Source organism: Panthera pardus, unplaced genomic scaffold (genome assembly GCF_024362965.1).
Source record: "Panthera pardus isolate Hobbes unplaced genomic scaffold, ASM2436296v1 HiC_scaffold_18, whole genome shotgun sequence".
Lineage (NCBI taxonomy): Eukaryota > Metazoa > Chordata > Mammalia > Carnivora > Felidae > Panthera > Panthera pardus.
Window position 1 is genome coordinate 12,345,373 of NW_026526743.1, and position 14,988 is coordinate 12,360,360.

Below are 14,988 nucleotides of genomic sequence, written 5' to 3' on the forward strand. Positions count from 1 at the left end.
GCGTGTGGGGTGGGCCTGGGTGGGGTCTGCGGGGGTCGTGGCCGGAAAGAAACGTCCCAGGCCGGGAAGGCGCCAGCGCTGGCGGCGAACTGAGCCGGGTGTTGCGGGGCCGACCCGCCGACGGGGACTGAGGTGCGGACCGCGAGCGGCGCGCCTGGAGGACCGACTGACGGGCAGTGAGCGGGACCGACGCGCAGACCGAGTGTAGAACTCACCGGTCGCACGTGGGACCGACTGGCCGGCTGTGTGTGTGCCTGAGAGGTCGTGCTTCTGCGTCGGCGCGCGCGGGTGTGCGCTTCCTACCGACGGCGTGGCAGTGGGTGACCGTCGGACGTGGGGTGCGGCTGACGGCGACGGGGGTCGGAGCTTTCGCGGGGGTGTCGTGTGATGTGAGGAGAGCGCGGGGGTGCGGCCGGCCGCGTGACTTCAGGCGGGACGCAGAGCGTCCCTGGCTGAGACGGTGGTCAGGGACTGTGAGTGACCGTGGGGGAATTCCACTGGTGAGTGACACAGAAATGTGCTCCTGGGTGGCTGACACGGTGCCTGAGGCAGGGTGCGCGCCTGTCACTGCGGGACTAAGATTTTGTCAGGGTACTGAGATGCGGGTGATTTGCAGAGTTTGCCAAGGATGCGACGGAGAGTTTCGCTTCCGCCTGTCTGCAGCCGGAATTGACCGCGGTCCCCAGCCGGCTTTGCGGCTATGTTCCCCAGCACCGGCCGTGGGCCCGAGTCTGGCAGGAGGCTGTGGAGTGTCAGGTTGGTTGTTCACCCCGTGTCTGCAGTGTGCCAGGCCGGTACTGGACGTTTGTCGCGGATCGCCTCGGGTAACCTCACAGCAGCCCTCTGAGGTAGGTGCCACTTACCAGGTCGGTGACTCGCAAGGACAGAGAAATGGAAGAACCGCTGTGCTCAGTTGGTTGAACACTCATGGATCGGGGACCTTGACCTGATGTGAGGTCGGCACGTTGGGGGATGGGTCCATATGTCTCAGATTTTCCAGAACAGGAGTTTCAGGGGTGCAGCAAAGGGAGCTTGGAATCTTGCTGCATGTATCGTCATCCCTGCCATTCCTGCTCCTCCTCCCCTGTACAGTGAGTGACTCCCCACATCTGTGGGTGACCATGCTCAGCCTTTCCTGGTCCCTCCGTTTGCTCAGCACCTGTTTATTATGCACTTGACATAGGCCGTGCTCTGGGCACTGTGGGCTCCAGTGTGCTCAGTCTCTCTGGGGCAACATATGGTTCTAGCCAGAGCTGGGAAAAGAGAGACCCAGGGCACTCAGAAGGATACTCAGCTTGCTCTCAAGTGCTCCTACAACTCTTGGAGAAGACGGCAGATAAAGTGCAGTCTGGAGGACCGGGAAAAATTAGGTGCAAAGAGATTTTAGAACAAAAGAATAATAGAGGCAAAGGCTGAGAAGATGGGGATCGGGGATAACGGCAAGGGCAAGGGGACAAGAAGCCCAAGCGAGCTTCAGGGTGGACTTAGGGGCTAGAACACAGTTTTGTGAGAAGTTGCCACCTGCCGCTGAAAAGTTGCAGGATTGGGGTCTTGTTTCACTAACCTTTGCTTCTCCCTGTGCCCAAGACCATGGCTCATGTGCCAACCAACATTTCTTATCTGTCTTTTTGATTTTAGCCATCTTAGCAGGTGTAAAGCGGTACCTCACTGTGGGTTTGATTTGCATTTCTCTGGTAGTCATGATGTCAAGCATCTTTTCATGTTGCCTACAGGCCATTGGTGTATCTTCTTTGAAGAACTGTCTAGTCAAAACCTTTGCCCACTCTTAATTTTTTTTTAACGTTTATTCATTTTGGGGAGACAGAGTGTGAGTGGGGGAGGGGCAGAGAGACACAGACTCCAAAGCGGGCTGCAGGCTCTGAGCTGTCAGCACAGAGCCGGATGCGGGGCTTGAACCCACAGACCATGAGATCATGACTTGAACTGAAGTCGGATGCGTAACTGACTGAGCCACCCAAGCGCCCCAACCTTTGCCCATTCTTTAGCTGGATTATTTATCTTTTTACCATGGAGTTGTTTAGATACGTATTCCTTATCAGATACCTAATTTGAAAATATTTCGTGCCATTTTGTGGGTTGCCTTTTTGCTTTCTTGATGATATCCTTCAAATCATGAAACGTTTTAATTTTGATCAAGTTGTTTACTTTATTTTTTATCACTTATCCAGGAAGGCTTTGCATTTTTAAAATTCCAGTATAGTTAACATACAATATTATATTAGTTTCAGCTGTACAACATAGTGATTCAACACTTATATATGGTATAAAATGATCACCATAATAAATCTACTTACCATCTCTTGCCATACAAAGTTAATACAATTTTATTATCTATTTTCCATGTGCTATACGTTACATCACTATGACCTATTTATTTTATGACTAGAAGTTTGCACCTCTTAATCCCTTTCACCCATTTCACCCAGTCCCAAATCCCCTTCTCCTCTGGCAACCATCAGTCTGTATTTGTGAATCTAGTTTTGATTTGTATGCCCATTTGTTTTGCTTTTTAGATCCACATATAGCTGAAATCATATGGTATTTATCTTTCTCTAATTTATTTCACTTGGCATAATAACCTCAAGGTCCATCCATGCTGTTTGTTCTTTATTATGGCTGAGTAATATTTTATTGTATGTATGGGTGCCACATCTTCTTTATCCATTCATCTGTTGATGGACAGTTAGGTTGCTTCCATATCTTGGCTATTGTAAATAATGCTGCAGTGAATATAGGCGTTAATATATCTTTTCAAGTTAGTGTTTGCATTTTCGTTTGGATAAATGCCCAGAAGTGAAATTGCTGGATTGTATGATAGTACTTTTTTTTTTCTTTTGCATTATTTTTAAGTTTATGTGGATATTTAAGTTTTTGTGGAATGTTGACCAAAGTTAACCATACACTGGGTCACAAACCAAGTTTCAGCAAATTTCAAAGGATTGAAGTTGACTAAAGCACATTTTCTGAGCACAACAAACTTAATCTAGCAATCAATAATAAAAAGACAATTAGACAACCGTAGTTGTTTGGAAATGGAGTAGCAGATTTCTTTTTTTTTTTTAAACTTTTAATGTTTATTTTCAAGAGAGACAGAATGTGAGTGGGGGAGGGGCAGAGAGAGGGGGAGACACAGAATCCAAAGCAGGCTCCAGGCTCCAGCTGTCAGCACAGAGCCTGATGTGGGGCTTGAACTCACGAACTGTGAGATCATGACCTGAGGTGAAGTTGGACACTCAACCAACTGAGCTGCCCAGGTGCCCCATGAGTAGCAGATTTCCAAATAGCCCAGGAGTCAAGAAGAAACCACAACAGAAATTAGAAAATATTTTGAACTCATTAAATGATAATGAAGATGCAACATTAAACTTATAGATGTGCAGCTAAAGCTGTGTTTAGAGGGAAATTTACAGCCTTAAGTACATGTATTAGAAAAGAGGAGGGGCGCCTGGGTGGCTCAGTTGGTTAAGTGTCCAACTCTTGATTTTGGCTCAGGTCATGATCTCACAGTGGTGATATTGAGCCCAACATCAGGCCCCGTGCTGAGTGTGGAGCCTGCTTGGGGTTCTTTCTCTCCCTCTCTCTCTGCCCCTCCGGTACCCACTCTCACTCGCTCTCATGCTCTCTCTCTCTCTCTCTCTCTAAGAAATAAATAAACATTAAAAAAAAAAGAGGACCAGATGAACATAAGGGAAGGGAAACAAAAATAATATAAAATCAGGGAGGGGACAAAACAGAAGAGACTCATAAATATGGAGAACAAACTGAGGGTTACTGGAGGGGTTGTGGGAGGGGGGATAGGCTAAATAGGTAAGAGGTACTAAGGAATCTACTCCTGAAACCATTGTTGTACAATATGCTAACTAACTTGGATGTAAATTTTAAAAGATAAAAAATAAAATTTAAAAGAAAGAGGAAAGAAAGGAAGGCGGAAAGTCATTTATTTTTAAGTATCCATCTCAGAAACCAAAATAATTAGCAAGGGAAAAGTGAAGGAATGACCATGTGGCTACCTAGGGAGTGTGTGAGATAGAGAGATCTGGTTCTGTGTGGGAGGAGCACACCATAAGCAAACTGGCCATGGGGTCAGGCTGCCTGGGTTTGTAGCTCAGCAACTCCCAATCTGTTCAGTATCTGAGAAGCTTTGGGTGAATCTTTTCCTCCTCTATATCTGTTTTCATATCCACAAAATGGAAAGGAAATTCTTACCTCCTGAGTTTGTTTAGAGTTTTAAATGAGTTACTATATGCAAACTTTTAGCATGGTGCTTAGGCATCTGATTATTTTGAACATCTGTGTCTCTGTGAGAGAGTCACTCTTACAGGCCCCAAGCCTGCATCTGCCCTGCTCTACAGATGTGAGCAGAGCCCCAAGTTCCACATAATGACAGAGTTCTGACATTCCTGCAGACCCGGTTCCAACGTTCCAGCCATTCTGTGCCTCACTGGAGTGCTGCTGCTTGATGGCCATCCCCAAGAGCCCTCTGAGCCCCATGCCCTGGGAACAGGATGGTTTCCTACGTGTGAAGGTGGAGGATGAGGAGGCTGGCCTCTCTGAGGTCCAGGAATCTAGCCCTGGCCACACTGTCCACCCTGAGGCTGCACGTCTTCGCTTCCGGCGCTTCTGCTATGAGGAGGCATCCAACCCACATGAGGCCCTGGCGCAGCTCCGTGAACTGTGCCACCAGTGGCTGCAGCCTGAAGCACATTCCAAGGAGCAGATGCTAGAGTTGCTGGTGCTGGAGCAGTTCCTGGGTGCACTGCCACCCAAGATCCAGTCATGGGTGGGTGCCCAGTTCCCCAAGAGTGGTGAGGAGGCTGCCATGCTGGTAGAAGGTCTGACTCGGTCACTGGACAAGAGAGGTGAGAAGGAACAACAGGCGACTGTTTGCAGCACACTGTGGGCAGAGCCTGGACTGGAATGTGGGAGTGCAGGGTTTGGGTTTGGGGTCGTTCACACACACACTTGTTGTCATCTTTGTACGTCACCCAAACTCACACACTGTGCTAAGCAGATCTGTTTTGACTGCTAATGTCCAAAAACCGAGCTCAAACTGACTGCAGCAAAGTAGGGAGCTCCTGGCTGTATCCAGGAGCTCAGTGGATGGTGTCAGGACTCTTTTTTTCTCATTCTGTTTCTCAGTTGGGTTTTCCTACATTAGCTTTACTCTTAAGTAGCTTCTCTCCTCAGTGGAGACATGGTTGGCTCAGCAACCCAGGCTTATGTCTTACCGATGTAGAATCCCCAGGGGGAGAACAGTAAAAGGTTCCTGGGCTGAGTCCCACTGAACTGGTTGGGGTCTTGTGCTTGTTTTTGGCTGACCAGATCTCAGGGACTGACGTGAATAAGGAAAACCAGGCTGTTGGTACCAGATGAGGGGGCTGGAAGCCTATAGCAGGGGAGGGGATGACAAAAATGCCAGGTGTCTCCATGTGTCCCTCTGCTGGCCTCCAGGATCTGTGTGTGTCAGACCTGCCCTAGGCTAGAGTGGGCACCTTTGCTCTGGAGGACCTACACAGATGTCCCGGCCCAGGGAGGTCCCAACGGATGCAGTCCAGAGCAGGGAGTGAAGGCTCTTCCTGGAAGGGCCCGACCTGGCCCTGCCTGATGATAGCAGATAGTGTGTGTATGCCAGGCTCTAGGGAGGAGGCGTGCAGTGAGTAGAAAGAACAGAAATATCATGAAGGCTTGGTAGATCCAACCACAGCTCCTCCTCCTGGCCATGTGACTTTCCTGTGCCTCAGTTTCCCTGTCAATAAAATGGCGATTGCAGTTCATAATACCTACCTCGGTGTCATTGAGAGGTGTAAATGAAGCATCACCTGTGCAGCACATGTAACAGTGTCTGGTACAGATTAAACACAGTGGAAACTGTAGCTGTTAGGATAATTGTTTAGCTCCTCGAGAAACAGACCTTTCTGGAGAGGTTGGTCATGTGCCTTCCCTTGGGCCCATCAGCTCTGCCAGGCAAAGGTCACAGGGACAGGGAAAGGGGATAGTGGCCACATCCTCTTGAAGGGTCAAGAAAGTCTTCAGAGAAACGGCAGTATGGCACTGAGATAAGGAGAATGACGTGGAAGTCCAGGCAGAGGGAATGGTGGGGGTGAAGACCCGGTGGTACGGACTGGTACATTCTGGGAAGAGCAGTTGGGCAATGTTGCTGGAATAGAGGAAGAAGAGGGATGTGGGACCAAGCATATGACTGAGGAGGCTGGGTAGCTAGGAGGACATCTGTGGGCCTAGAGGACAAAATCTGAAATCTAAAAACTCTTTTTTTTTTTTCAATTTTTTCAATTTTTATTATTTTTGAGAGAGAGAGAGAGAGAGAACACGTGAGCAGGGAAGGGGCAGAGAGAGAGAAGGGGAAAGAAGATCCAGAGCTGGCTCTGCGTTGATAGCAGAGAGCCTGATGCGATATGGGGCTAGAACTCACGAACCATGAGATCACGACCTGGGTTGAAGCCGGACTCTTAACCGACTAAGCCACCCAGGCACCCCAGAAGTCTGAAATCTATACCTGAAATTTCAATTTGACCACCAGCCAACTGTGTGATCTTGTACCAGTTGAGTACTCAAGACCTTCCTTCAGCCGGGTCTCAGTTTCCTTGTCTGAAATGCAGTGTTCCAGTATGTCCTTGTGAGAGCAGACTGAAAGTGAAATGAGGCAATGGAAGTTACCCACTGTGCTTGGAGAGCCTAATGATGACCAGCAGCCCTGGCAGGCGAGCAGTATAGTAGCTCTCTCTTACAGGTCCAGACGAGGGCAGGATTGCCCAACGCTCTGGAGCTGGCTCGTGGCAGGGCTGGGGCTCCACTGTGGACTTGAGCAGCAATTATTCGGCCTGCTCCCATCTCTTCCTGGAATCTGTCCAGTACGTGATGCTATTAAGTGTGCCCCGGTGCCTTATGCACCTATCAAGGGTCAGTTCAATTCAAAGGTCAGTTCAGGCTGACCTCATACACAACCCAGTCTCCAACTACCTTTCAACCACACTCCACCTTTACAGCAGTTTATAAAGAGTGGGCCTCAGGCCTCCCAGGGTCTTAGGGACGCCAGGCGGGCTTGTCACCCACTCACCCTCAGCAGTGGTTGTCAACTTGGGGCTCGAGGTAGATTCTACTGTGGAAAACTGCACAGTTGCCAGCATCTGGAATTGCTTTCCTCATTCAGCCAGTCTTTACTGTCACCTGCAGAAAATGCTCGGTAGGCTTTTTAGGTCCAGGGCTAAGGCACTGAGAGCTGGGGTCTCCCGAGGGGGAGTAAGTACATAGGCACTTGGCAAGGGCAACCCCCTGTGTGTGCTTACTTACTCTCATTCTTTCAGATCAGTTCAATCTTAGGGTTTTCCTTCTGACACTTGAGCCCAAATCAGCAGCCTTGAAGAATGGAGAGTTTCAGGGGTGGGGGGTGGGGGAGGATTGGAACCTGTGATCCAGTTTCTGATGGTGTGGGAACACAGCCCTATGCCCTTTGTCATCCAGGACACCAAATGGGAAACTTTGGAAATGGGACCAAATGTCAGGAGTGGCCATTTGTCTCCTTACAGAGTAAGACCACGACCCAGGTAGAATGGGGAAAGCCCTGTGTGGAAATAGTGTTGACACTGTGGTTTGGGTTGTTTCAGGACAGGAACCAGGAGCTGAGCTCTCAGAGTCAAGCTGCAAGCAGAATGATTTGGAAGAGTCCGAGCCACTGGGTAGGGCCACTGAAACCCTCGCGGGAGGTGGTTCCCGGGGACCTGCCTTTGGTGATGCTTGTGAACCTGAGGGCAGCTCAGAGAGGCAGGCAGGACTCTCAGGGGAAATCTGGACAAAGTCTGTCCCCCAAGAGATGGATTGCAGGAAAACTTCAGAGCCTCACAAGGATGTTCCCACAGACCAGACCAGCTGTGAACCTGGTGCCTTGGGGAATAGTCCCAACATGTGGCCAAATTTCATCTCACAAGAGAAGACACCAGAAGAGAAATTTGATCCATTGGATGGTTATGGGACGGAGTCGCCATGCGTATACTCAAGGAGGAAGTCTTCCAAGTGTGGTGAATGTGGGAAAACATTCCAGAGCCCCTCCGCCCTCAAAGCACACCAGAAGAGCCATTTTCGGAAGACACCCTACACCTGTAGTGAGTGTGGGAAAGCCTTTAGCCGGAGCACTCACTTGGCCCAGCACCAAGTCATCCACACGGGGGCAAAGCCCCATGAGTGTAAAGAGTGCGGGAAGGCCTTCAGCCGGGTCACCCACCTAACTCAGCACCAGAGGATCCACACTGGAGAAAAACCCTACAAGTGCAGGGAATGTGGCAAAACCTTCAGCCGCAGCACCCATCTCACCCAGCACCAGCGGGTGCACACAGGGGAGAGGCCCTATGAGTGTGACGAGTGTGGGAAGGCCTTCAGCCAGAGCACCCACCTGACTCAGCACCAGCGCATCCACACCGGGGAGAAGCCCTACAAGTGTGACGCTTGTGGAAGAGCCTTCAGTGACTGCTCAGCTCTGATCCGCCACCTGAGAATCCACTCTGGAGAGAAGCCGTATCAGTGTAAGGTTTGTCCGAAGGCCTTTGCACAGAGCTCCTCCCTCATTGAGCACCAGAGAATCCACACAGGAGAGAAGCCGTACAAGTGCAGCGACTGTGGAAAGGCCTTTAGCCGCAGCTCAGCCCTTATGGTTCACCTGAGGATCCACATCACAGTACTGCAGTAACCCAAGAAAACTCTCGGGACACAGTATCCTCCCCTCAGAGGCTCAACATCTAAGAAAAACCCTGAGTTCCAAAAGAACAAAGAATGGGGTGGGTGATAGTACCCCAAAATGATGAGGTGCTAAAGGGCAGACTCTGGGGCTGTCTGGGAACAACTCTGCATTTGGAGACCCAGATGGAGGCGCCTAATGAACACAAAGCTATTCAAACCATCTGGAGAAGCTTCCAGAAGGATCCTGCTGCCCTCCAGACCCCACTCAGGCCCATCTCAGAGAAAGGACAGCTGAGGTGAGGACTTGGATTTGTCTTCAGAGCCAGGGCAAGTGAAGTTTCTTTTGGGACTCAGTGGTCCCAAGATGCTCTGGGCAGGAAGGCTCCAGCTTCATGTTCCCATATAGCTGTTCTTGCCTTTTCCTCCCCTGTTTAGCCCAGGAGGGGTACCGGCCCTCGCCCGCCTCCGTGCCTTCACGCCTATTGTTTCACTCCACCTATTCACGTCTAACTCTAAGGCCAACCTGTGAGGCTGCCTCTTATGTGAGGCCTTCTCCGGGCCCTCTGTCTGTTTCACAATCTCCCTTAATCGAGGGTGCAGCCTGATGCTTGCCCAGCATCCATTTCTCCCTGCCCTCCCCTTCCACATCCCATCAGTCATCAGCCCTGTTGGTTTTACTGAAAACTCACCTCTAATGATCTTCTCCACCTTCGTCACTTTCTGTGAGCCCTCATCACCTCTCATCTGGATTCCATCTGGGGTCTCTTGCCATCATTCTCTCCCCCGACCTCTCCCATTGTTTGATTCTCCACACCAGGGGGCTCTTTCTACAACCCAAACCTGATTGTGTCACTCCATGGTGGAAAGCTCTTCAGTGTACCTTCTACGGCAAACCTTCCTGAATGGTTTATAAGTATGCCAAGACATAACTCACTTTGAGCCCCGAACAAGCTCTCCAGGTACCCTCATACGTACATGTGAATATTGTCGTTTTTGTGTGTGTGCAGTGATGTGAAAATGGTTTCAGAGTACTGCCCTGTGGGAATAATGGCAAACTCCTTCACCTGCAATTTATGATCATTTGTGACCTGGCCCCAGCCTTGTCTATCGTAGTCCCCCCACCTTCCACACACCAGTCACGTGGAACTACTTGTGGTTCCTGAAGAAGCCATATTTTTCCCACCTACGTGCCTCTGTAACTGTGCCTGGAAACCTCCTCTTCTCTTTCCTCCCTGGCGTTTCACATAGCCCTCCCTAACAAAGCCTCCCCTAGCTCTCTGAGCTGACTTCAACTTGCCTTCTGTGCTTCCAGAACACCTCCTTAACTTCTCTTCAACTTCCTGTCATGTTTATTTACTCCTTGCAGAGCTCGCAGTCTGTTTCCCAAAGACACTGAGAGCTTCCAAAAGCAGGGGCTGGGTCTTATTCTCAGTACCCATAGCACAGGACTCAGTAGGCTCTGACCTGTGTCTTCTGAATGAATATACTGTGACCGGTGCCTTCCTGGAGGCAGTCATCATGCTCCGCCCTGCGTCGGCCTGATGTATGTCTACACTGTTGTCTCCCCCAACAGCCCTGGGCCCTGCAGGGCACGAGCAATCTGATTTTCCCAGAGCCCCACCCATCAGACAAGCCTGGCATACAGTGGCCTCGATAAAATGTTACCATATTGAGTCTGCCCTTTCTGTCACCCCAGAATGCCCCTGGTGTCATGGACTCTGTGGTTGCCAGCATGCTGTCAGTGCGCTGTCTGGCCTCTCACGGTTCTGTATCCCTGACCCTCTTTCAGGGTCCATGTCTGTAACTGAATGTCACAGCCTCTGTTCTTAACTGTCAGGTTGTCAATCTTCCTCTCTTTCTTTGATGATCCCATTGCATGTTAACCATTTGACCTGCCATACAGTTGTGTACTGCTCATATCTCCCTGTGTTTCTTCTTGTGTCTTGGACTTGTCCCCTCTGTGTCACAAGTAAAGAGTCACAGAAACCAAGGAGTGAGGTTCAGAACAGGAAGGTTGAGACCCAGGGAAACAGAGATCTTGTGTCAGCATCTCTGAGAGAGTCCCAGATACACCTGCCCACAGGCAGACTGCCACACAGTGAAGCCAGGGCTGAGAGACGCAGAGAATGTGAACAGGGAAAAGCTCAGATGAGAGATACACGTTGCTGGTGAAACAGTCACACAGGCCTCCAACAAGCCCGCAGGAAGTGGAAAAGATGTAGGCCCAAGTCACGCTGCAAACAGCACTCCTCCTCAGGGCTGCTTTTGGGATCCCGGGTAAGTGACTTCCCTGAACCTCAGTGACCTGCCCATCTGTAAAGCAGGAATAAGATGACCTGCTTTGTGCAGCACCCAACCCATGGCCTGGCCACTGGCTCTGACTTGGAGCATCTGTCTCCACCTCCTGCCCTCACTCTCCTGGTGTTTGGCACGAAAGAGCAGAATCTCCACCTCTGGTGCTCTGAGCATCTCCAGCACCCACTTTGTCATAAGATTTGTGTCTTCCTATGTTTGTCTAAAGGGGGAAGAGGTCAGGGGAAAAAAGGAATCTTTACTGAGCGTCCACATGTGTTGTTCAGTCTGCCAAATAATTTATGTACATCATCTCCCAACACTGAGGGCAGGACCACCATCCCCACTGTAAGGGACATGGGGTTGGAGAACATGAGTGGCCCTGACGTGTACGCTGACAGGGACTGGACACTGGGATTTGAAAGCACATCCAAATATGTCAGCAGTTTCAATAAGCACTACTTATCAACAAATAAAGTAAGACAAATACTAACATTGTATTTCTTTCAAATCCAGGCATATGTTCTTTAGAAGAAACACACCTAAAACAAGGACATGGGAAAGCTGAGGCTAAAGGAATAGAAAAGGATATACAAGGCAGGCACGAATCTGAAGAAAGACAATGAAGCTGTCTTAATTTCAGACAAAATAGATGTTGACACAGAAAAGCATTATTAATTTAAGGTCATAGGATCACTATGTTTTCTTTAAGTTTATTAATCTTTGAGAGAGAGAACACAGGAGGGTCAGAGAGAGTGGGAGACAGAATCCCAAGCAGACTCCACACAATCAGCTCAGAGCCCAATGTGGGGGTTGAACTCCCAAATTGTGAGATCATGATCTGAGCTGAGATCAAGAGTCGAACGCTTAACCGACTGTGACCCAGGCGCCCCGAAAGAAAGAATTTTTGAAGAAATAATGACTGGAAACGTTCCAAATTTATGCCTTTCCAGAAGGTATAAATTTACAGGTTCAGAAGGCACAGTGAACCCAAACAGCATAATCTCAAACCCGTGCCTGGATACATCACAATTGAACTCCTGAAAACTAAAATTAAAAAAAAAATTTTTTTAATTTTTTAATGTCTATTTGAGAGACAGAGAGACAGCACGAGCAGAAGAGTAGCAGAGAGAGAGGAAGACACAGAATCCGAAGCAGGCTCTGAGCTGTCAGCACAGAGCTTGATGTGGGGCTCGAACTCATGAACTGTTAGATCATGACCTGAGCCGAAGTCAGACGCTTAACTGAGTCACCCAGGCACCCCGAAATTTAAATTTTTTGAAAAGAGTCTGTGAAAAACTGCATCATAAAAATTGATGCAAAAGATAATGAGAAATCATGAAAGCCAGAAAGGCAAAGAAACAACATTTTTAAAGTGCTGAAAAAAAAATAAAACTGTCAATCAAAAATTCTATATCCAATGAAAATACACATCAAGGAGAGCAAAATAACATTTTCAAATGAAGTAAAATTAAGACAGTGTGTTGCCAGCAGGCTAAAAGTTGTTTTGATGGAAGGGAAGTGATAGCAGAAGGAAAACTGGAATTTTGGTAATGAAGAGTAACACACTGAAAAGATTTTATCTTTTTTTTTTTTTTAATTTTTAATGTTTATTTATTTTTGAGAGAGACAGAGTGTAAGCAGGGGAGGGGCAGAGAGAGGGAGGGAGACACAATCTGAAGCAGGCTCCAGGCTCTGAGCTGTCAACACAGAGCCCGGCGCAGGACTCGAACTTACAAACCATGAGATCATGACCTGAGCCAAAGTCAGATGCTTAATTGACTGAGGCACCCAGGAGTCCCAATTTGATCTTTAAAATACACATAACTGTGGGGGTGCCTGGGTGGCTCAGTCAGTTAAGCATCCAACTCGATTTCAGCTCGGGTCATGATCTCACGGTTCCTGAGATCAAACCCCGAGTAAGGCTCGGCACTGATGGCATGGAGCCTGCTTGAGATTCTCTCTCTCTCCTCTCCCCCTCCCCTACTCTAAATAAATAAACAAATGAACAAACATACACTTAAAAATATTTTTAAAGACACACATGACTTGAAAACAAAATTTATAACATTGTCTAGTAGAGTTCAATGTATATTGATGTAGTATATATGACTACAACATACAGAGAGGAGAGTATCAAAATTCACTCAGTGATATATTTGAGACTTGTATATTTTAATGCATAAACTTATATGTCAAGAACCACTAGTGTACAATTTTTTTTTTTTAATTTAAAGGTGAGGGTAAAGAGACTGATATAGTGATAAGGTTTCTACATTTCACTGTAAGTGGTATTAATTCTATACAGACTGTGAAGACTGGAGTATGCATATTGTAATCCCTGAGATCTCACACACACACACAACTATACAAAAAGATAAAAGATAAACCCAATATATGAGTTAAAATGGAGCTCTAGAAAATATTTAGCTAACCCAAAAGAAGGCAGGAAAAGGGAAACAGGGATAACAGAACAAAGAGAAAAAAAAAAGGTAGACCCAAATCCAAACATATCAATAATTATATTACATGTAAATGATCTAAACACACCAATTAAAAGTTCCCAGAAATTTTGTTTTCAAAATAAACCCACTTTAGGTAAGTTTAAAAGGGTGGAGGGTTGGGGGCGCCTAGGTGGTACAGTCAGTTGAGCATATGACTCTTGATCTCGGCTCAGGTCATGATCTCGAGGTTCCTGGGTTCGAGCCCCACGTCAGGCTCTGCGCTGATGTTGCAGAGCCTGCTTGGGATTCTGTCTCTACTTGTCTGTGACCCTCTCCCGCTTATGCTCTTTCTCTCTCTCTCTTTCTCAAAATAAATAAACTTAAAAAAAAATTTTTTTAATAAAAAAAAGGCTGGAGGGTGAAGGAGAATGAGAGATACAGTCTTAGGGTTATGGAATGAATAAGTCACAGGAATAAAAGGCACAACATAAGGAAAAAAGGCACAACATAAGGAATATAGTCAATGACATTAGAATAGTGTTGTGTGGTGATAGATGACAGCTACACTTGTGGTGAGCATAGCATAATGTATAAAGTTGTCAAACCACTATGTTTTACACCTGAAACTAATGTAACATTGTGTGTCAACTATACTCAAAAAAATTAATTGGAAAACAAAAGGGTGGAGAAAGATATATAATACAAAAACTAACCAAAGAATGTTAGAGTGACCATATTAAAATCATGCCAAATAGACTTCAAAACAAGGAAAATTACCAGGCATAAAGAGGGACATTACATAATGATATAGGGTCAATTCACCAAGAAGACCTAATAATTCCAAATATGTATGCAATATGTATGTGTTTTAGGGCAACAAAGTCATAAAATACAGGAAGCAAAAACTGATAGAACTGAAAGAAAATAATAAATCCATAATTATAGTTGGAAACTTCACACATCTTTCTAAAATCAATGGAACAAATAGACAGAAAATCAGGAATTGAAAAGAGGAATTGAACACCACCAACCAACTGGATGTAATTGATGAAGTTGCCAATATTTAAATATTGCCAATTTTTTTTTTTTAGATATATGTTTATTTTTGAGAGAGAATTAGCACAGGGGAGGAGCAGAGAGAGAGGGGGAGAGATGATCCAAAGCGGGCTCTGTGCTGATAGCAGAGAGCCTAGTGTGGGACTCGAGCTCCCAAACTGTGAAATCATGACCTGAGCCGAAGTCAGCCACTTAACTGACTGAGCCATCCAGGTGCCCCTATTGCCAATTATTTTATGTACAAAGTAGTTTCCTATTATTTAAACTGTTTTTAAGCCCAATAATAAGCTGTTACTGTTTACCCCCAAGAAATCAATGATCTATGTTTCCATTTGAAGGAAGTAAAAAAGAACAAATTTAATTCAGAAGTAGGTAGAAGGAGGGACGCCTGGGTCGCTCAGTAAGTTGAGCATCCGACAACTTTGGATCCTCTGTCCCCACCCCACCCCACCCCCGCCCCTCCCCCTCATGCTCTCACTCCCTTTCA

At 47.3% G+C, this 14,988-nt stretch overlaps 1 protein-coding gene and 1 long non-coding RNA gene across 5 annotated transcripts; one reads left to right on the forward strand and one right to left on the reverse strand.

Annotated features, from left to right (window-relative positions):
* Positions 1-4: 4 nt before the first annotated feature.
* LOC109260440 (zinc finger and SCAN domain-containing protein 22) lies at positions 5-10,628 on the forward strand. 4 transcript variants are annotated; one of them, XM_053906291.1, is made up of 4 exons: positions 5-132; positions 617-848; positions 4,428-4,880; positions 7,644-10,628. In XM_053906291.1, the coding sequence occupies exons 3-4, from the start codon at positions 4,481-4,483 to the stop codon at positions 8,717-8,719; spliced, it is 1,476 nt and encodes a 491-aa protein (XP_053762266.1). In that variant the 5' UTR covers positions 5-132; positions 617-848; positions 4,428-4,480; the 3' UTR covers positions 8,720-10,628. The 4 variants fall into 4 exon arrangements, with proteins under 4 accessions (XP_053762266.1, XP_053762267.1, XP_053762268.1 ...); XM_053906292.1 differs by having other exon boundaries at positions 126-261; XM_053906293.1 differs by lacking the exons at positions 5-132; positions 617-848 and adding an exon at positions 855-2,654.
* Positions 6,333-7,651, reverse strand: LOC128778069 (uncharacterized). The gene is made up of 2 exons (XR_008423456.1): positions 7,097-7,651; positions 6,333-6,883 (listed from the first exon to the last, which is right to left on the reverse strand). It is a non-coding gene; the product is annotated as an uncharacterized LOC128778069 (long non-coding RNA).
* Positions 10,629-14,988: the final 4,360 nt, after the last annotated feature.